The 22177-nt window shown below is 36.9% G+C and overlaps 1 protein-coding gene and 1 pseudogene across 2 annotated transcripts; one reads left to right on the forward strand and one right to left on the reverse strand.

Moving 5' to 3' along the window:
• Positions 1–2594: 2594 nt before the first annotated feature.
• Positions 2595–10601, reverse strand: LOC101680548 (dol-P-Glc:Glc(2)Man(9)GlcNAc(2)-PP-Dol alpha-1,2-glucosyltransferase). 2 transcript variants are annotated; one of them, XM_004771825.3, is made up of 3 exons: positions 10243–10601; positions 8804–9001; positions 2595–7054 (listed from the first exon to the last, which is right to left on the reverse strand). In XM_004771825.3, the coding sequence occupies exons 1-3, from the start codon at positions 10423–10425 to the stop codon at positions 5999–6001; spliced, it is 1437 nt and encodes a 478-aa protein (XP_004771882.1). In that variant the 5' UTR covers positions 10426–10601; the 3' UTR covers positions 2595–5998. The 2 variants fall into 2 exon arrangements, with proteins under 2 accessions (XP_004771882.1, XP_044928954.1); XM_045073019.1 differs by lacking the exon at positions 10243–10601 and adding an exon at positions 9276–9794.
• Positions 10602–13643: 3042 nt separating this feature from the next.
• On the forward strand, positions 13644–20539 carry LOC101686922 (annotated as a pseudogene).
• The last annotated feature ends 1638 nt before the right edge of the window (positions 20540–22177 follow it).

The raw sequence follows: 22177 nt of genomic DNA on the forward strand, positions 1-22177 counted from the left end.
ATGAAATAAAGAAAGCCATATGAGAAGATATATTAGGTTATTATCACCTAAAAGGATTACACAACACAAAAATGATTGTTTTTTTACATTTACCTTAGCTTCATATAATTTAGAAAATATTGTGGATAACATTATAATAAATAGACATGGATGACTATAAATTACTTTGTAGTTCAAAACTAAAACTATAAAAAAAGTTAACACAGATTAAGAAAGTTTTAGTACCAGAACACTCAGAAATATAGTATAATATCACCACCTAGTGGATACTGCATTTAAAAACATTTTATAGATAGTGCTTGCCCTATTTATCTTGAGGAAAATCCTTTTCAAATAGAAGCACATTCTCTTCACTAATGTAAAGGGGATTTTAAAAAATAGAAAACAAATTTAAACTACATTAGCAGTACGCTTAAACACTACAGCTAAAAATACGTCCTACTAAGTTGTATATCTCAAATTTATTTCTAAACAAGTAGAGTTAAAAGTACAGTTTTTGTTCAGAAATTTAAAATATATTAAATACAGCATGCAATCCACCAGAAATACTTCACCATGACTTATTCATTAATGCAAAAAATATTAGTTGTAACAAACTTAATGAATTTCAAATCACTGGGTTGTGAGACACCTTAAAAAAACATTTTAACTCTACTTACTATCTGAATCTCTTCTGAAGCATTCCTGATAAACAGAAATCTTGTCAATGAGTGGAGAAACTTACTTTTTTCTGGACCTATTCCCAGAGAGAGACTAAAAAATTACAGAATGTACTTTTTTTTTTTTTAATTTAATCAGCTGAAATCTGTTGGCCCTTGATATAAACTTCAGGGAATAAAGAACAGTCCAATCCTTCTTCCAAATACTTACTCAATTATAAGAGCTTATAAAATTGTAGGATCTATATTTCTCCAAGCTAAACATCCTAAATATAGTTTTAAAAGTCCTTTCTCATATAACTATCTGTTCATGCTCCTTTAAACAGCTGCTAGCATTTAAAAAAATGACTAGGTACAAAAAACAATACGTCATGAATTTTCTGGCTAATGCAGAGTCAAGACAGATTATCACCTCTCTCCATATTTTACTTCTCCTAATGAAAAATTTTCTGAGGCAGATTCTCAGTTAAAAGGCTTGGTGGCAGTGGGGGGCGGGGGGAGCACCTGGGTGGCTCAGTCATGAATCGGCTGCCTTCAGCTCAGGTCATGATCCCAGGGTCCTGGGATTGAGCCCAGCATCTGGGCTCCCTGCTTGGAGGGAGGCTTGCTTCTCCCTCTCCCATTCCCCATGCTTGTGTTCCCTCTCTTGCTGAGTCTCTCAGCAAATAAACAAATCAAATAAACAAAATCTTAAAAACAAAAAAACAAAAAAAAACCCCCTCACAGGCTTGGGAGTCAAGCCAATCTATGTTCAGTGACAGCGCTGACTTTGGGGACTTGCCTGATCTGCCTTAACTTTAGTTTCTCCAGCAGTGAAAGACAAATGAGTATCTGCTTCATATAAATATAAGTTGGATCAAATGAGACAATGTTTACAAAACAGCTAGTACAATGCCTAGAACACTGTAGGTACTCAATAAATGACAGCAATTATTAGTTACCATTAGTTTTCTTCCCTCTCTTCCTAATTTTTTATGACCCCTCAACCCCAATGGTTCAACTGAACTGAATCATGGTAAAGTTCCAGTCTGTGTGAAAAAATATCAATACAAAGCTTAATATTTATCTCCTCAGAAAAATACCATATCTCTTTTTGTCTGATGGTGAAGCACTGGGCTCAAATTTAATTAACATTGAATTCATCAAATGCCCAATTTTTAACAAGAAAATATGATATTATTGGATTTCTTTACCGTGGCAACACTTCTTACCCTAGAAATAATTTCCAAATGTTAAAGAATTTAGTGTTAGATTCATGGGTAAGTGTTAAAAAATATATCATCTATCCATTTTTATTATCATTTTCTCAGCTATATTGTTTTATATTGGAAATGTCTGTCATATTGTCCACATTTAAATACATAAAAAAATACCCTAAATAAAAAGTGACAGTTATCCCTAATATACTAAAATGCAGCCTAACTAAAATAACACAAATTATTCATAAATGGTTGAAATCTCTTTTCCCTTAAGAGTTTAATAAGCATCAAAGTTTTACTGCTATTATATTTTAATGGTTGAAAGTTACTTTCTTATTTTAAATAAACAGCAACAATTTTGAAATCACATCCTATTATAATAACATTATAACATATTTACAAGTAAATACATGTGTAAGTTTTAAACACTACAGTAAATAAAAAAAGTTAAAACTACGTCAGAAAATTTAGGCAGAAAAAAGTTTAGGATGGCTTTCATTAAGAAGCATGTGATTTATTTCCTAAAATTAGCTTATGGTTATATAGTATGATTTTTCTAAGACATTCACTTCATCCTATACTAAAAACTTCATTCAGTATACATTTATTTGACATTTACTATATATTTATGAACTTTATGGATATATGGCGGGGGCTGAATTATTTCTGAAATACGACTAGACATATGTCAGGCTAGAATAACCAGAGTCATGACAAATACTGTTCTCATTTGAAATGAGGACAAAAGACTAAATCACTTAGTTTATTAAATCTAAAGCCACAAATACAGAAATCCTAACTTTCATGTTAAATGCTTTTTCTACAAGCCCATGGTTTCTAAGTCATATTTAAATTTCCATTCAAAAAAGCTTTTTCATGATACTTTTTTCTTGTTTCACTTAAAAAAATTCTAATTGCCTCAAAGATAATAAATGCTCTCAACCTAATCAACATGAATTCATTTTTCCTATCAGTATTTTACTTAAATACTAAAATAACTAAAATAACTGTCCACTAATAATGAGGCTCTCTTTTCTTTTCCTCTCCTGTCTTCAGCAATTATCAAGAAAAAAATAAAAATGTCAAGCATAGTGGCCGTTAAATTCAAACTAGAAATATACTACATTTAGATATTTATCTATTAGAAATAAACTATATTAAAGCTACTTAAATTAATGTACTTCATGACAGACTAAGCATGTTCCAGAAATAACTTTAAGAGGAGGAGGAAGAGGTCAGACAGCTAACACAATTTATCTTACCAAAATGACATTCTATGTTTAGTAAGCTCAGGAACATTGTATTTCCAAATAATTTTAAAACATAAGATACATTAAAAAGATCCCTAGGTATCCACTAAAAGAAAACATAAATATGTGAGGAAACACACAGCACACTGCAAGCTTACTGACACCATAGAACAGAAATACTTTTTATCTATGGAATTTCATGTAAGATAGAAAAAGTTCAAAAAGATTTATTACAAGGCTTAAAAATGTATGGACTAAATCTTTCTATGACATTCTTTAAAATAATCCTACTTAAAGATTTCAGTAATAATTGCAAAGCTCCACAGCCTGTCCAACATATCAGTACTTTTCTTAAAATAATCATCTTTTAATCAAGAAATTCAATTACATTTAACTTCTTAAAAATTCATGTCAAAAATATGTACTCAATAATTCTTGAAAAATATTCAAAACACAAATGCAACTTAGGATGTTTCTAAAAGCTACACTCCACAGCACCTTTTAATTCACAGTATTCTTTTTTAAAATGTTAAGTACTGTATTTTATATACTTTATAGAAAACAAGGAAGGTTAACCTGTTTCTCTCTGAGTGTGGATTTCCTCCAAACAATCTCTTAAAATAGCAGGAATTTAACACTTACAAATAAACTGGAACAGTGATTCCACTAATCTATGGAGTGGAATGGTCTTCTCATGTTTGTTAGAATGCAACTCAGAAATATTCTTAATCACAAAAGCCTTGCATTAATAATAACAGATAAGGAAGTTATTTATTTTGATATCCTGGAACTCAGATCATTATAATATAATAATTTCTTTGTGTTTTCTTACCTAATTACCAAAAAATAAAATGAGTAAAGACATCTGTCAACAATCACTGTTACAACCAGAGTCAATCTACTTTCTAAGTACTGAACAGAATACAAGATTGCCCTGTACTTATTACTTAAGACTGTACCTGTAATTTTCACCTGTACAATTTTATATTTGCAAATGCAGAATACTTTCCACATCTACCCACTGTTTAAAACCCAAAGCACAATCCAACATTAAAGACAAAGTAATTTTTTCACAGTTATTTTTAAGTTTACAAATGTAAAGTGAAATTAAAAAATAAATTGTATTCACAGTTCTGTTTTCATGTCAAAATTAACATGTCCGAATAATACTTTTCTGTAACGGAATGACAACACAATGAATGTACAAGAAATAGTAGACACAGAATCCAAAGACTCACACAAAAAATCCTATCTAAGAGGTAGCTCCCTAACCTACAAAATAAGATTAGATCAAATGATTTCTAAAGTTCCTTTCAATTCTATTTTGGATAATGGAATCAAATACCAATTACCTTTTCTTTTGTAATTACGTTATCTCAGAATTACCTTTCAGTAAAGACATAATTTAAAATATCTCAGCAAAGGAATTATTTCCTACTAATTTTATTTATCCTAAAATATACTTTGGTAACTTCAGTGGGTGAAAAGTATCCCACAAAAAAGATGTTTACTTGGAACCTGTAAATGTGCCCTTGTTTGGTAAAAGGGTCTTTGTAGACTTAATTAAAGATCTCAACATGAGACCATCCTGGATTAGGGTAAACCCTAACCAATGACATTATCTTTATAAGAGAAAGACCATGTGAAGACAGAGGCAGAGATTGGAGTGCTGCATCTGTAAACCAAGGAACAGCAAGAACTGCATGCTAGATTCTCCCTCAGAGCCTCCAGAAGTAACCAGCCCTGCCAACACCTTAATTTTAGACTTCCAGCCTCGAGAGCTATGACAGATACTTTTAAGCTACCAAGTTTGTTGTTATTTGTTACGGCAGCCATAAGAAACTATACAGTAATGTATTTTAGAATGAAAATCCCTTTTAAAAGGTATTATCATCAACACATTTTACCTTCGTCCATCATACATTTCATACTAAGAATTAGCGAAAGGGAGGCATGGTTGTCTCAGTCAATAGTGTGCCACTCTTGATCTTGGGGTCATGAGTTCAAGCCCCACATTGGGTGTAGAGATTACTTAAATAAATACTTAAAAAAATAATTAGTGGGGTGCTTGGGATGCTCAGTGGGGTAAGCACCCAATTCTTGATTTCAGTTCAGGTCTCAGGGCTGTGAGACTGAGCCCCACATCGAGCTCTGCACTGGGCATGGAGTCTGCTTAAGATTCTCTCTCCTTCTCTTTCTGCCTTCCCTTCCCTGCATCCCTCCTCCAGCCACTCACATGTGCATGCACTCTCTCTCTCTAAAAAAAAATAAATAAATAAAACAAAAGTAAAGAGTTAGTGAAAGGGGTTGATCATTTCTAGACTTTTAACAAAAATCAACAACTTAATTACAAGATAAACTAGATGAGCTTCTAATTTATAACATTATCTTTGTGAGTCTATTTTGCCTTATGATTAAAATTATATTTACTGAAATGTTAAGTAACCTTTCAATCAAGAATATTACCTGATCATTTGCAAATTTTTTCAAATACTTTGCCTGCTATTGCTTTCTGAAGAGAATTAATAAATAAGTTTCAGTACTATAAAGCTCAGTTTTCTTAAACTAATACTTACAAATTTTTTTCAAACTTTTTGAGTGGCCAGCAGTACCAAAGGGATATCATGAAGTAACTGTAAACAATTTCATTTTGCATTATTTAGGCTTATGGAGCAAGTCTTAAACTCTTCTCAGTTCTTTACCACTTCCTTGGATTTATTATATATGTTTAAAACACATATATCTGATGTTTAAAACACAAAAAATCTGATGTGATCTGTGGACCACTATTGTCCCCAAAAGAAAGTTCATTATTTTTACCTGTTCAGTTGTTCATTGTGGAGATAGTCTAAATAAGTCTATTTTTAGAATTCAATATATATCTCCGATGTTACCACATAAACCTCTGAATGTCCTGACTATTTGGCCACTGGAAAGTCTTGTTCAGGAAGACATAAAAAGTTAGGAAATTAACAACTGCATAGCAACCCAGTTCACAAACAAGCCTAGATATAGGTGGCAGAGGTATGTTAAGCCTATAAATAATATAAGGTAAAATGAAGTAACGAAATTCTAGCAGTTTCTGAGGTACTGTAACAGTAAACAAGCATATGAAAAACATTAAATTCCAGAAAATTGACTTTGATTTCAATGAGTCAGCTATACTCCAACCAGCAAATATATATATTGGAACTAACAAGTATTTCACAATCTCGTATCTTTGAAAAACTCTTTTCCACACATAGAATGTATAATGTCTATTATCTGCAAGCAAGTATTTATGAGCATAAGTGAATTTCCAAACTAAAAATAGAGAGACTAAAGTAATCACAAAAAACTGAATTCTACGTTTCCAAACTAAGCTAAGAAAAGCCCTAATTTTGCTAGGAGACAATAGGTGAGGAAACGAAAAAAAGAGAGTAAAAGAGAAAAAGTAAAAGAGTTGAGGAAAATGTAGACAGGCTTCATGACTACTTCGATCACCAATAACAATCCCACCATTAACAACTACAAAAACACAAAACAGAAACATTAGAAGGATGTAGGGCCAAGTCAAAAGGAAAAGCATACTCAAGTTCTTAAAGGACATGGAATAAGCCAAAAGAAACTGAAAAATTTTCCTGAATTCTGAAAATGGTCCTTTAATAGGGGGAAGCCTCTCCTCCTTTTTCTTTTGTAGCTCAGTTTTCCAAGCTTCAGTTAATTTTTGTGCAATGATGTTTCCCGCGCAGAAGACAGCCCAGATGATATTAGTTTGACGAAACATGAAGCCACAAAATCCAAGCAAAGCTGAAGTTTTATGATTTCCATAAAGACACATCAAATAAGCAAAAAGAGTAAAAAACATGGATCCTGCTTCTGTATAATAAAGAAAGTTAAAAAAATAGAGTGTGGGAAATACTGCTAATGTTAATGTTGACAAGATTCTCTGGACACTTGAGGCAGCCTAAGGGGAAGAGAAAACACATGTAAAATTATTTTCACAATAAATATGCCATTTCTGCTAAGCTAACACAGAGATTAATTTTTTAAAAATCTATCTGAATCTTGAGTAAAATTATTTAATGTTAATCTTATTTCTAGTTTTGCAAAAACAAATATATATTTGTATATATTTGTATATATATATACACAAATATACATTTGTAAGGATGCTTTCTGGTAACTTTTAGTTATAGCAATAGGTTTGGAAGCCATGAAGACAATACACGTGTATGGCAAAGCTTCTATGTCCTGAAATACTTTGAGTCATTCAGCAAATAGTTAAGGAGTTACTGTATGGAAGACACTGAACTAAATAAATACTATAAGGAACATGCTGATGAATGGGACATGGGGCAATGGTTTCACTTCCCTGAACTTTAATTCGTAGTGCTTCCAGTGAGCATTCGCTTAGCCATCATCATCAATTTCTTTTAAAGATACCCCCTTCTAAACTCTACAGTAGCGAGAATGTAAATACACATTATCATTTATACTACTATACCCAACAATCTTATTGTTTCATGATGAACTTTCAGGGTTTTTCCTGAAAATAGTGGGCCCAGTCGAAAGCTAAACACTTTTAAACTTTTTAATTAAAAAAAAATTTTGGTGTTTTTCACAGACTATTTCCCATTTTGAAAGCATTCTTATCTCCCGAAATTTTATTCTCCACTTAATTTAAATCACCAATCAGACCATGCCATTTTCTGGGTTAAAAATAAAGGCTGTTCACCACTTACTAGATAACATTCATATCCTTTCTGCGACATATAAAGACGTTCATGACTTCACCCCTATTTACTTGTCCAGCCTCACGTCCTTACATGTTATAATCTAGTTATTCCAAAAAGCAATCCTCTCTGCATCTTGTTGCTCAACTCCTCTCTACCTTTGCTTGTGCTTTTTCTACTGTCAGATTTCATTCCCCATCCTACAGTCCTGTCTGTTCACCAAGATTCAGCTCAGGTAGCATCTTTTCTGTGAAGTCTTACCCAATGCCACCCATACATCTTCCTGCCAGTCAGCCTGCAAAGTAAGTGCTCCTTTACTCCTCTACTCCTTCTGTGTCCTCATAGCATCTTTTACCTATCTCCCTCTCCCAATTTATACTATTGGTATCATTTAAGCTAAAAATAATTATTATAATTATTGAGTCCTTACTATTCTATCAGGCATTGTTCTAAACACCTTCCACTTATTAAGCTCCTGTAGACCTTACAATCCTGTGATGCGGATTCTATATTATTCCCATTTAACAGATGAAGACAAGGCATCACTAGGGGTAACCTGCTGAAAGTAACACAACTTGTAAATGGACAGAATTCAAAGTCAGGCAATCCACCTCAAAATTTCTGAGGTAAATGTAGGTATTCCTGTTTTTCCTAGTGAAGATACAAGTTTGGTAAAAACAACAACAACAAAACCTTATTTATTTCTGTGGTCTTAGTGCCTAGCACACATAACAAGCACAATAAACATTTACTGAACTCATCTGATTCACATTTATTTCAGGTCTTATAAATAAATAAGTTATTCAAATATTTAAATACAGATTTCTTCCAAAACAGGGGTAGAGGGATTGCTTTTTAGCTTAACAAAATATTAACACAATGAGTAGAAGATACTTTTCACCAAATCTCATAAAACCAATTTATCAAAATGGTGCACCTGACTACACCTAAACTTGTAATAAATTATTTTGGAAACATACCTTGTGTCTGGGTTGGACCTTGCGGAAAAGCAAATACAGCAAATAGAAGTTGCCGACACTGAACAGAAGATTAACAAATCTGAGCATTCCAATGGAGCAGACGACATGTTCTGACCATCCAAAGATCCAGCTGGCAGGTTTGACCACTCCAACTGACAGCAGGTATAAGCCAGGTAACGTAGTAATCATGGGATCCCACTTAAAAAAGGAAAGCCAACAATGAAGCAAGAGCAAGATGAAACACTGACAGGACCAACACAAGGAGGTCAAGCTCAAAACCGTCTCTACGGACAATCAGACATTGTGAGAAGTTGTTCTGTGACCCAGTGGTTAGATAAGACCTCAGCAGGTCAAGTGTCTCCTCTAAAGAAAAGCTGTGCTTACATTTTGCCTCCGTACCTGTTTTGTGCGGAGGTATCTGTCATCAGTAAGCAGCAATAACTTAAAATCAGTTTCCATGTCCAAGACCTACCCTGCAGACACCCTGAAGAGTGTTCTGGTGACTTCCAAGTGTTCCAGTTTTGAAGTGAGGAAACATTGGCTGGAACTCTTAAGGTTTTGGAGAAAAAGAAGCATCCAAAGAGATCACACCACACGCTCTATAATGATAGCTAACATGTACTGAGCCAAGAATTGGGCCAAATCCTCTGTATTTAATCCTGCAAAATGCCCTACAGTAGATCCTGCAAGAACTTTCTCAGATGAGTAACCTGAAACTTAAAAAAATGTCCAAGGTCAGGTAACTAGTAAATTACAGCACAAAGATCTAAAATCAGGTCTTTAACCACAGACTTTATATTTTTAGCCATTATTCTATATTGCTTTCCCAGAAAAGGAAGGATAATACATCTACTTTATTTCTTTTCAAATTTACGAGGCCAAGCATGTATTCCAACATGATGCCGCTTCGCTGGGTGCTTTACCCAGTTAACAGAAGGTTCTAGAAACACCCAGGATGGAATGAACGGAACTTGATCCTTCTTGGTGGCTGAAGGTCCCGCCCACCCCCCCACAGTATCCCATAGTACCCACTCCCTATGGTACCACAGAGCGAAGCCCTCAAGTGAACTACCGTGACGTTTTCTGTCATTTCCAAGGGGCAGCCCATTGCCTCTGATCTGGAGATTGGGAGAGCTGCTAAGAGGGAAACGTGTGTCGCGTCTGGGTTGTACCCTGCGGTAAAGCAGACACATCAGTTCATCCCCCAAAACAGCACTTCCTGGGACACAGATCTTCTTCTGCTGACTGATTAAACAGATTCTTCACAGACCTCAGGGACAGGAACAAGAGATTATTACCCAGTTCCTTTCATATTCCGAAGCTGGAAGGGTAGATGGAGGTACCAAAGGGATAAGGGTGGAAGAAAGTAGTGGGGGTGGGGGTGGGGGTGGGCCCTCTCCGGCCTCTCCGAGGGTGGGGGGACAGGCTGGGGACCCCACCTGCGAAAGGGAGAAATGGCCCTCACAGTAGCGCTGCGCCTGCGGTAGGTGGAAGATCTCGTCCATGTAGGGCTCTCGCAGCGCCCGGCTGAAGGCGGAGAAGAGGAGACAGGACACTAAAAAGGTGCAGCTCAGGGCAGCCGAAAAGTAGTAACCCTCGAGCTGCGCCATTCCTGCCCCCATAGCCACGGCCCAAGAACCGAGTCCTGGAAAATCTGTTCCGGGTTCCCGAGCGTGGGAACTCGAGCTGGGAAACTCGGGCTCGAAATGGGCGCGCAAGGCGGGACTGGCCGGACAGGACTGAGCACAGCCGGAAAGCAAAGGATGCTGGGAGAGCGCGGACCCTGAGCTTCCGGAGAGATCCGGTCACTGTTTCCGGAGTGACGAGTTTGGGTAACGGACCGGGCCGTTGGCCTGTCAATCACGCTGCGCAGGGCTCCCTGGAGTGGTCAGAGTCACCAGAAGGGGCGGATCTCGGAGTGCACGGGCCCCGCAGATTCGCGGCTTGACGCTTTGAAACGAAAGCTGCCGCGATTTAGCCCCTAAATTGCATTTGGCTTTTTTCTTGCTCATTCCCATCCCTTACCAGGAGATGGCGTCGCTTCCCTACGTTTGCAATCCCCAACCCCTGAAAATTTGCACGCCCCCCCCATTTTTCTATCATGTGATCTGAATTGAAACCTGTGATTTCATCACCTGTGGAGGGTGGGAGGGGAGGGTTGATTATGGAAGCTAAAATTAAGGCTTTCAGATTAAAACTTCGAGGTCCCAGAGACCCTTCGCTGTGGAATGAACTTAATCAATTAGAGGATTTGGGGGGGGTTAAAAAAGTACTCTTTCAGAATGTGGGTTCTCTCGAAGGGGATTTAGTTAAATCGGCCAATCATAGTGTACGCTGATAACCAGATTGCAGTCCTCTATTAGGAGTTGGGGAAAGCAATTATTTTAGGATTTGGAGGTGTTTTAGATAAGCCTTTCCTGTGCCCGCAAGTTTGATTGTTCCTGTTAATATCTCTAGTGCAGTATTTTATTTTTATTACTAAATAACAAGCGTTGGCAGTTTGTATGTGAGGCAGCTTATATGTGAGGTTCCACTGTTAGGAGTTAGTTGGATAGGTAGTCAAGGCCATGATTCCCAACAAGAAAATACGGAGTCAGGACAGCTAAAATAAAACAGCACTGACATCCTGTTTTGCAGTTTGGACAGGACTGCACGTACATTTTGCTTTGCAGCCTTTGCAGAAATGACTTCTGCAAAACATGCTAAAATAAGACAATTAGGGCGCCTGGGTGGCTGGATGGGTTAAGCCTCTGCCTTTGCCTCAGGTCATGATCTCAGGGCCCTGGGATGGAGCCCCACATGGGGCTCTCGCCTGAGCAGGGAGCCTGCTTTCCCTTCTCTCTCTGCCTACCTCTCCTCTCTACTTGTGTCTCTCTCTCTCTCTCTCTCTCTGTCAAATAAATAAATAAAATCTTAAAAAAAAAAAAAAAAAAGACAACCACAAAGCATTTGTCGATATCACAGGCAAGGAGTAGTTAAGACATATAAGCCTCCTGATGTCAGAAAATAAAAAAAGAAAGGAAAAGAAAGAGAAAAAAGACCATCAGCACAGAGACATTAACCTAATAGGTAGACAGATATGTGACCAAAGCTCTGATTGGCACAACCAGCACACACTGATTGCTTAAGATAGTTCAGCAAAAGAACTCATTAAAAACCCCTAAACATGGGATGCCTGGGTGGCTCAGTTGGTTAAGCAGCTGCCTTCGGCTCAGGTTATGATCCCAGCGTCCTTGGATCGAGTCCCACATGGGGCTCCTTGCTCCACGGGGAGTCTGCTTCTCCCTCTGACTCTGCCTTCCACTCTGTCTGCCTGTGCTCGCTCTCCCTCTGAAAAATAAATAAATAAAATCTTAAAAAAAAAAAAAAACCCTAAACATAGAAACCCTGAAGGCAACTCTCTCAGTACCCCCTTCCCCTCCTGGAGCTTTGTACTTTCCATCACTAAACTTTACATTGCTGCCCACCACTTTTCCACTGGCCTACCTCTTCATTCTTTGAAGAGGCATGACCAAGAACCTGGGCACTAAGGGGACAAAAATCCTGTAACACTGCAAATTAAATTAAAATTGGTGGGCTTAAATTGGTGAGCTGTTACAGGTTGTGTAGATTTCACATATTTCTTGTATTAGGATTTAGGGGCAGGAGGTGGGAGAGAGTTTTTGAAGCATGCTTAAAATAATTTATATCTTATAATTTTGCCTTGAGCATAGTTGCAAAGTTAGGCAAAGGGCACCTGGTTGGCTCAGTCAGTTAAGCTCTGCCTTCAGCTTAGGTCAAAATCCCAGGGTTCTGGGATCTAGTCCTGAGTTGGGCTCCCTGCTTACAGGGGAGTCTATTTGTACCTCTTCCTCTCCCTCTGCCCTTCCCCTATGATGGTGCAATCTTTCTCTCTCTCTCTCAAATAAATAATTAAAATATTTTTTTAAAAAGGCAAAAAATGGGCAATTTTCTGTTGGAGTTCTAAGGATAGATAGTGTGCGCAAGAAATAAACATTTGTTGATTTCAGCCATTCAGATTTTGCATTTATTACTGTCATAAAACTTAGCCCATCCTGATCAATTCTGACATTCTTAATTTGATGAACTCACTTAGAACTGCATGTATGAACTCTGTGGAATGCTCATTCCCAAATAGTGAGTTTCCCTAAAGATTGTAATTCTAATAATTGAGAAATTTGTTTAAGGACTGTCTTACTTTGAAGTGATAGTCCAAATACCTTTCTTCTTTTTACTGAATGCTTTTCACTTGCTGCTGAATGGAAACACTGACCACTTGATAGTCATTATTATTCATGAGACGGCTTACTCAGTTCCAGGTGACGGTTCTAGCTATAGCAGGATACTGGACCTTGGGCCAAGATTATAGATGATGACATTCAAAAAGCAACTTGAGCTTTCTTTTTTATTATCTTATTTTATTTAAATTGAATTAATTAACATATAGTGTATCATTAGTTTCAGAGGTAGAGTTTAGTTCTTCATCAGTTGCTATAAACATCCCATGCTTTTTACACAATGTGCCCTCCTTAATGCCCATCACCCAGTTACCCCATCCCCCAACCCACTTGCTCTCCAGCAGCCCTCAGTTTGTTTCCTGTCATTAAGAGTCTCTTAGGGTTTGTCTCCCTCTCTGATTTTGTCTTATTTTATTTTTCCCTCCATTCCCCTACGATCCTTTGTTTCATTTCTTAAATTCTACACATAAGTGATGACACCGTATGTTAATTGTCTTTCTCTGACTTATTTCACTTGGCATAATACCCTCCAGTTCCATCCATGTTGTTGCAAATGGTTATTAGCCAGTACTGTAACTCTCTACTGAACATATCTCGACGGTATGAGGTAGGGTGACCAATCTTGGTGTGTTGAAGACTTTCCAGCTGTAGCGTTGCAAGTTCTAAGAAATCTTTCAGTTCCAGACAAGCAGAGATCGTTGGTCAGATGGAAAGTTATACTGTACAAACCAAAGCAAAACTTCCTACATATCCTGTATAATAGTGGTTCTGGAAGTGTGGATCACCCAGGAACCTGTAAGAAATGCAAGTTATTAAGCAATGCTGGAGACTTATTGAAAGAGAAACTGTGGGGGTCTAGCCAAGGAATCTGTGCCTTAAACTTTCTTTTAAAAACCAATTATTATTTTCTTAAATTCTCAGGTCAACCTGATGTATGTCTAAGTTTGACACTGTAGTCCTCTATATCACCTTTGCTCTTCTGGTCACTTGTGCTGCTTTGTCACCTCTTTAGGACCTTTTCTTTGTATTTTTTTCATCTTTTTTCCTCAAGGAGAGGAATTTAGCTTATCCAATTCTTCATCTCCAGGTTTTACCCTACTGAAAAACACGAAGTTGATCCCCAAACAACATAGAGATTTCTTCTTCCTCAGCAGATGGAGAAGAGAATTTAAATGGTTACAATTGAATATTTTTCTATTACATAAAGTCATGCTCAAATACAATATAACTTTTCTTTTTTAAAAATCTCTATGTAAAGAGGAACTGTTCTTTTTGGAACAATGAGTAGCTGAATAGTCCTGTAGCTATTGCTGCCAGTTAAATGAGAAACATTCCAGGGAAAAAAAATTTCACAAAGACTTTTGCCCTTAAACTATACAAACGTTAAAGAAACCATAAATTGATTATTAAATGGATTAAGCTATTATAGTGATGAAATCACAGTACCACTAAATCAACCAAAGTGAGAAAGTTTAAAGGAAGACAATAACAATTTAAAATTTTACATTTTTAATAAACACAGTCATAGGACCTTACTAATTTAACAATTTCAGAGTTTGGGCTGAGATTTATAATACAGATGTTATTACTGAGAATAAACGCATCCAAGTTAATGTGAAATATTGAAGAGGGTTTCTGGGGCACCAGGCTGGCTCTGTTGGTGGAGCATGTGACTCTTGATCTCAGAGTTGTATGTTCAAGCCCCACATTGGGTATGGAGATAGCTTAAAAATAAAAAAAAAAAATTTTTAAAGGTTTTATTTATTTGAGAGGAAGAGAAAAGAATGAAAGAGAGGGCATGGGGGGAAAGGTCAGAGGGAGAAGCAGACTCCCTGCTGAGCAGGAAGCCTGATGCTGGACTGGATGCTGGACCCTATCCTGGGATTCCAGGATCATGACTGGAGCAAAAGGCATCTACTTAACTATTGAACCACCCACACACCCCTAAAAATAAAATCTTAAAAAAATGAGAAAAATAAAGGGGAGATCCTGGAGCATTTTTTTAAAAAGGAAATTTAAAAAAATTATAAAAGGGTTTCAGTTTGTGGGTTTCCCTTTTGGTTTTAGAGGCAGAGCTAGAAGACATGGGAGCACTCTTAACACTGATCATTTGGTGCCCTGCACCAATTGAAAGAAAGTTTGGCATACATTGAAAATATTGTTCTGTAATTATTTGTATGGTATTAGTGTAGTGAGAACAGAAATAACCTGAATTTTCATTAATGAAATGTAAAGGCAGAAACCTTCACTTAAGCCTTATTTTCACTGCACAAAGGAGAGATGTAGGAAAGTTCCTGGTCCCTGGTCTGCCTTCTTTTCAGTTTCCTTTTAGTCTTGTTTTTTGTTTGTTTGTTTTGTTTTGTTTTGTTTTGTTTTGTATTGCTTTTCCAAATGAGCCAACAAATCATATGAAAAGAATTACAATTATTTAATACAATAAAATGAAATAAGACATTGTTTATTCCTGTCTCAAAGCTCTAGTTTCTGTAACTGCCAGGTTTTGATGACCAATGACATATCTATGCAAAAATGGTTGAAATATATCCGTGTATTAAAGAAGTGGTTTTTCAAAAAACTTATTTCCACTAGAAGGTGCTGATAGCTTCAGTAGAATCAGAGCCATCTTCTACCTTTCCCAGACTGATTCCAGTAGCATTTTAGCTGTGTTTATCTAAAGGTCAGCACTTAAAATCTGCCTAACAGGACAGCCACCCAGTTTGGCTGTTTATAGTTTTTAAAGCTTGTTATTTTCCGTATTAACAGTTCATTAGCATTATTTGTTTATATTGAGGTTCATTTTACATATGTAATTTGAGAGACACCTTGTGGTAAGTACAAATTTAACTTAAAAAAAAAAAAAAGCCACAATTAAAAAGATTTTAAAAAACCTTTGTGGTCTGTCCAGGTGTATAATGGGACTTATTTTTAACTTGGTAACTTAAGAAATACAATGTAGTAAATATCTAAGCACAATGTTTCCATTTTACCACCATCATTTAATACACTCTTCAACTCTCAATCTGAAATTTGCCCTTTCTTTTCTTTTTGAGAATTCAGTGCTCTGTGAGTGAAAGATTATTTATCAAGCTAGCCTAAACAAAGGTGGCTTCTGGGTAAATGGCAAATTTTGTGTTTTCTCTCCCGAACGTGGGTACACTGTGGCTGTAGAGAGAGGCTGGTGACAGTTAAGTTTTTCCACCTCTGCAGTCTCTTGGTCAGATGTTTTATTGTAACAAAAGCAAAACCTGACCAAATTCCTCAGGAAGTAGAAGTGTGCCAGCTCCAAAGAGAGGCAGGAGCAGCCATAAAATCTGTTTGTAGGCGCGAAGAGCTCTTTTTCTCTGCCGTTTGGTACATCTCCTGGCCAGCACTTCATGTTTGTCTTGTTCTGGAGCAGATGTGGTGATATTCTTACAGTACAGTTCTGCTCTTCGGCAGAATGTTGTTTTTTTGTTTTTTTTTTTTTTTTTTTTTTTTTTTTTTTAATATTTTATTAATTTATTTGACTGAGAGAGAGAGATCACAAGTAGGCAGAGAGGCAGGTAGAGAACGAGGGGGAAGGAAGCTCCTTGCTGAGCAGAAAGCCTGACGCAGGACTCAATCCCAGGACCCTGAGATCATGACCTGAGCCAAAGGCAGAGGCTTAACCCACTGAGCCACCCAGGTGCCCCCAGAATGTTGTTTTTAAGTGGAGAGAAACTGAAGTGTTCCTTCTGGACCTCGAATGCCATGGGTCCTACTATCACTTAAATAGCAATGATGCTGTCAGTCGAAGAGTTCTTCTATAAAACTCACATTAATGGCTGCAACTTAAAATATGCAGATATAGGATCTTTTTAAAATAACCTGAAAAAATAAATATATTGGTTTTATTGAGATATAACTTATACACAATAAAATTCACCCTTTTATGGGAATAGTTCTATGCCTAATCCTTCATAGCCACCAATACACCTCCCAGAGAGTGTCTTTGTGTGCTAATTAGCCAAAATCAAATAGTTAAATCAATGATAATCAATATGTTAATTATTATTAACATATTAATAGTTGGTGAAATATTTTGATTCAACTTAACCAATTCACATACATATTATTATTCTGATATAAATAGAATAGCTTTCCTAAAATATTATATGCTTTCCTTTATGTAGAAGGTATCATAAATGGTTATGCACTAACTGCTTGCACAAGTTTGTAATCAACTCACATTCAGTGCCACTGATCTAGGCAAGAAGCCCTGGAAATAACATTTCTGTGGAAGGATATTCTTTTTTCAACATGTTTTGTCATGATTTCACTATTAATGTCTTTTATCTGACACATCTACTGTAAGTTTAAGGCCAAGGTTGACAGACATTTTCTGTAAAGATCCAGATAGTAACTGTTTTCAGTGTTATGGCCATATGGTCTCTGCTGCAACTACTTAACTCTGCTGTTGTAGTGTGAAAACAGCCATAGACAGTACATAAACACAAAAGCATGGCTGAATTCCAATAAAAATTTATTTACATAAACAAGTAACAGGCAGGATTTGACTTCCTGATTATAGCTTGCCAAGGCCCCCAGTAAACCTAATAGTTTCCAACTTATTTATTAAGATTAAAATCTCAAAACCATTTTGTAATGGTGATATAAGCAATAAATAATCAAAGCAGCATTCAAAAGCCTATATGTCCTGTGAACGCCAACAGTATTATTTCAACTAAGACTAGCTACTATTTACAACCTGAGTTAACATAAACACATGCTCTTTCTTCCATCCCAGCCCCAGCTCTATAAATGTGCTACCTTGGGACAGTGAATCTTTTGGGAAATAGTTTAATAAGGCCACCAATAAGTCATCAATTCATTAAATCTTCAACTATACTTCTGCATTAGAGAAGAACTTATCTAGATCATCGAATTTCTGGGTATTTCTCATTGAGAAGGAGAGGGCTATTGTTTCTAAGAAAGAGATTTTGGGGACCCCTCCTGGCTTGTTGGTCTGTAGGAATACTTCCTTACTGAGAATTCCTTGTTGAAAGGCACTTTAACTAGGGTCAGGAAAATATTGAACACTTAGCAGCTGGTGCTGTCTGAATCATATATTTCAAAAGGGAAATAGCATGAAAAATGACCTTGCAAGTGAGGCAATTTCTGCAGTTCGGAAAGATGTGCATGAATTTTTTTTTTTTTTTAAATACCTGCTAACTGTTATACAGGAGAAGGTTATAGGGAAGAGCAGGTTTTCAATGATGATGACACTGGCTTATATTACAAGGATTTTAGCAAACACACCTATATGACTCAAATGGGATGGATTTTCTTTGACAAAAATACTATGGCCAGAGACTTGCAGGTCAGTATTTGCTAATTTAGTGTTTGTGATGACTTTGTAGAACATACCAGGAATGAGAATCAACTGTGTATCACTTTAAGCAGAAATATTCAAAGCCACTGCCATTTAGCTTCTTGTTTTATTCCCTCTGCCATGAGAACATCAGGACCAATATAGGGACTGTTTCTTAAGCCTGAGTTCTGAAATGGGAATGCACAAAAAGTAGAGTCATAGTAGCCAACCTCCAGCTATCTATGTGCAATGTGAATGAGAAATAAATGTTGCCTGAGGTTGTTAATGCTGTAAAGCTACCTAATATAATGCACTTATCATCTTGCCAAAATTATTTACCAGTGAAAAATGACTTATGTAAACACTTGATAACAAGTAACATGTTCTATGTCTTATACAGTGTCAAACACACAGTAGTCCTCCATAATGGGCGCTTTCATACGCATCGGCCACGAGATGGTGCTGTTGAGTCAACATTACCGGTTCAGGGCAAGAAGGGATTTGTTTCCCTAATTCCCCCTCCTGAGGACATATTGGGGAGAGAGATTCCAACGTGGCCCAGTTAGACAGCATATAACCCTGCAGAGAAGCCTCGTAAATAGGAGCCTAAGACATCAAATCAGTTCTTGCCACAGGCTTCTCTTTCTCAAATCTCTAATGCTTCTCTGGGATAAAGCCTTCAAGATGCCAAAAACCGTCATAGTGACCTTCAGGCAGGATTCGGGGAGAGATGGAACAGAAGTGATTGAGATCATAGGAAGATATTTAATATATAGCAGAATAATTGTATTACTGTTTTTCAAGTATTTAAAAAATACTTGAAATGAATGAATTATTGAATGAATGAATAAATGGATGAAATAAATTAAAGAATTAGGAGATGTCATAGGATATAATATCACCCACATTTGTTTGGGAAGGATAAAAGTAGGTACAGTGACTGGGGTTCTTTGTTCCTCCCCATAATGCAGGCATCCATACCTTCTTGTGCAGGACACATTCCTAAGACCTGATGGGGAAGACTGGTACTAACTGATTTGACTACATCAGCCTCTTGGTCATTAGAGCTGCTTTTGACCCTGGCAGAGTGGATATTGCCTCTATTAGTGACCCCTTAAACTGATTGCAACTTCATGGTCCAGTATGATTCCACCCATGGCAAGTTCAATGGCTCGGTGCAGGCTGATGCATGGAAGCTTGTCATTAACAGAAAGCTCATCTCCATCTTCCAGGAGCAATATCCTGCCAACATCAAATGGGGTGATCCTGGTGGTGAATATGCTGTTGAGTCCACTGGTGTCTTTACCAACTTGGAGAAGACAGGTCTCCCTTATGGAAGAAAAATGGTCATCATTTCTGCCCCTTCCGCTGATACCCCACATTTGGAATGGGCATGAACCATGAGAAATATGACAACTATCTCAAGATTGTCAGAAATTTCCTCTGCACTACCAAGTGCTTGGCCTTTTTGGCCAAAGTCATCCATGACAACTTTGACATGGCATAAGGATTCAACCACAATCCATGCCATCACTGGGTGGCCCCTAATGGTCCCTCTGAGAAGCTGTGGCTTCATGGCCAGGAAACTGCTCAAAACATCCCTGTTTCTACTGGCACTGTGAAGATTGTAGGCACAGTCATCCCTGAGCTAAATAGAAGCTCACCGACATTGCTTTCTATGTCCCCATCCCCAAAATGTCAGTTGTGAATTTGCTCTGCAGTCTGGAGAATGCTGCCAAATATGATGACATCAAGAATGCAATGAAGCAAACATTGTAAGTTTACCTGAAGGACATCCAGGGCTACATTGAGAACTAGATTATCTCCTGCAACTTTTACAGTGACACCCTCTCTTCTACCTTTGATGTAGGGACTGATATTGCTGTCAATGACCACTTTGTAAAACTTATTTCCTGATATGACAATAAATTTGGCTACAGCAACAGGGTGGTGGACCTTATGGTCCACATGTCTTCCGAAAGCCCCAGGACCACCAGCCCCAGCAAGAACAAGAAAGGAAGAGACAAGCCCTCAGCTGCTGAGGAGTTCTTGCTCTTATTCATCCCCCAACACACTGAGTCTTCTGATGCCTGCACAGTCTCCACCCCAGACCCAAGAAGCCCTACCTTGTCCTGTACCATCAGTAAAGTACATTGCACCCAGTCATAAACAAACAAACAAACAAGGTCTTTGGGGATTACTTGAGGACATGGGAATAGATTGGGTCCTGGAATCATCATACAGCCATTTGTCCAACTCTGTGCAATACCATTTGCTCAAGGATCTGGTACTAATTTAGCCTAGAAAAGAGTTTGGTGAAGCTTGAGTGAGTGATGAGTCTTGTGCTTTATGTGCTTCCAGTAAATATTTAATAAATATCTGTTGATCATAATGTCATTTTAAATAACATTTCATGAAAAATGCATCCTGGCTCATTAAAATAAGGAAATAACTAGAACCCAGGCATACCTCATCATGATTATATTTCTTTGATGAACAAATGAGTGATTAAAAAATTCCATGTTACTAAATCAAGGCCACAGCAACACAATTTTACTTTCTTCATTTATTTTGAAGAATTCATTTTAGCTTTAAATATTTATGACAGTTTTAAGCATGCTCCCAAATGTATTGCCTTGCTTGGAAAGTATAATTAAATCTCTGCTTTGGAAGATATTGATATTATTAATGTGTCAGGATAAATCTGAAAGCATGGTGTGAAAATGAGAACACTAATAGCTTAGTCCAAGTCACTACCTTTCTGTTTGAGAAACTTTATTTTTTTTTTAAAGATTTTATTTATTTATTTGAGAGAGAGAAAGAGAGAGAGCATGAGCAGGGGGAGGGGCAGAGGGAGAAGCAGACTCCTTGTTGAGCAATGTGCCCAGTGTGGGGCCCAGAATCACAGGAGCATGATCTGAGCCAAAGGTCAATGCTTAACCTACTGAGCCACCCAGGTACCCCTCTTTGAGCAACTTTAAGGATTACATGTACATGATGAATCACTTTTATCCAGAAGAGTAAAAGTTGATGTAAAATCCACCTCCTTAGGACTACTACCATTTTTTCCTTTCTTGGCATTGCAGGGAGGTGATATGTCATATGACATTTTGTAAAAATAGTAAAATGTAGCACAACATCTTTTATTTGAGTCTTACAAGGTTTTCCTACAATACCGTAGTTGTTCCAATCCCAGAAGACTCTGTCAGCTTTGACTCTGCCAAACTGGACCAGTTACTGTTACTCCAAGGAGAACTTATAACTGTATGTTGGTCTTTTTTATGTTTCTTAAGTTTTACACTGACATGCTAATTTAAAAATTTTAGAATTTAATAAGCAGTATTTGCTTAATAAATCAATGAAGTACTGCGAGTATAAAACAGAATTTGAGCTTTAACCATTTATTTATTAAAGTTCATTTGTAGAATTTGGTTAAGGGGGGAAAAAAAGCTTCATGTGAATCTGAGAGACTTTGATACATAGTCATTCAATAAAGCAGGTGATTAATAAATTAACTATAGCAGATAAAAATATTTGTCTGACAAATTTCTGAGAAAACCAATGCACCTGTAAAAATACTCATAAATCAGATTCATTTATTCCTAGGATTAGAGAAACCTTCCCGAAGATGCTCAGGCTTATAATAAGGAACAATAAAATTTAATCAGATATCAAAAGGGAGAGGAAGAGCTATTGGGAGAGAGCAACATGTGAAAAGGTAAAGATATATCGAAACATGAAAGTTTTGAAGAAGTTCATTCAAATTTTCCTTTCAGGAGGAAACTATAGAGAAATACACACACTTTA

The sequence above is a fragment of the Mustela putorius genome, unplaced genomic scaffold (genome assembly GCF_011764305.1).
Source record: "Mustela putorius furo isolate JIRA1106 unplaced genomic scaffold, ASM1176430v1.1 tig00537227_pilon_pilon_pilon, whole genome shotgun sequence".
Classification (NCBI taxonomy): domain Eukaryota; kingdom Metazoa; phylum Chordata; class Mammalia; order Carnivora; family Mustelidae; genus Mustela; species Mustela putorius.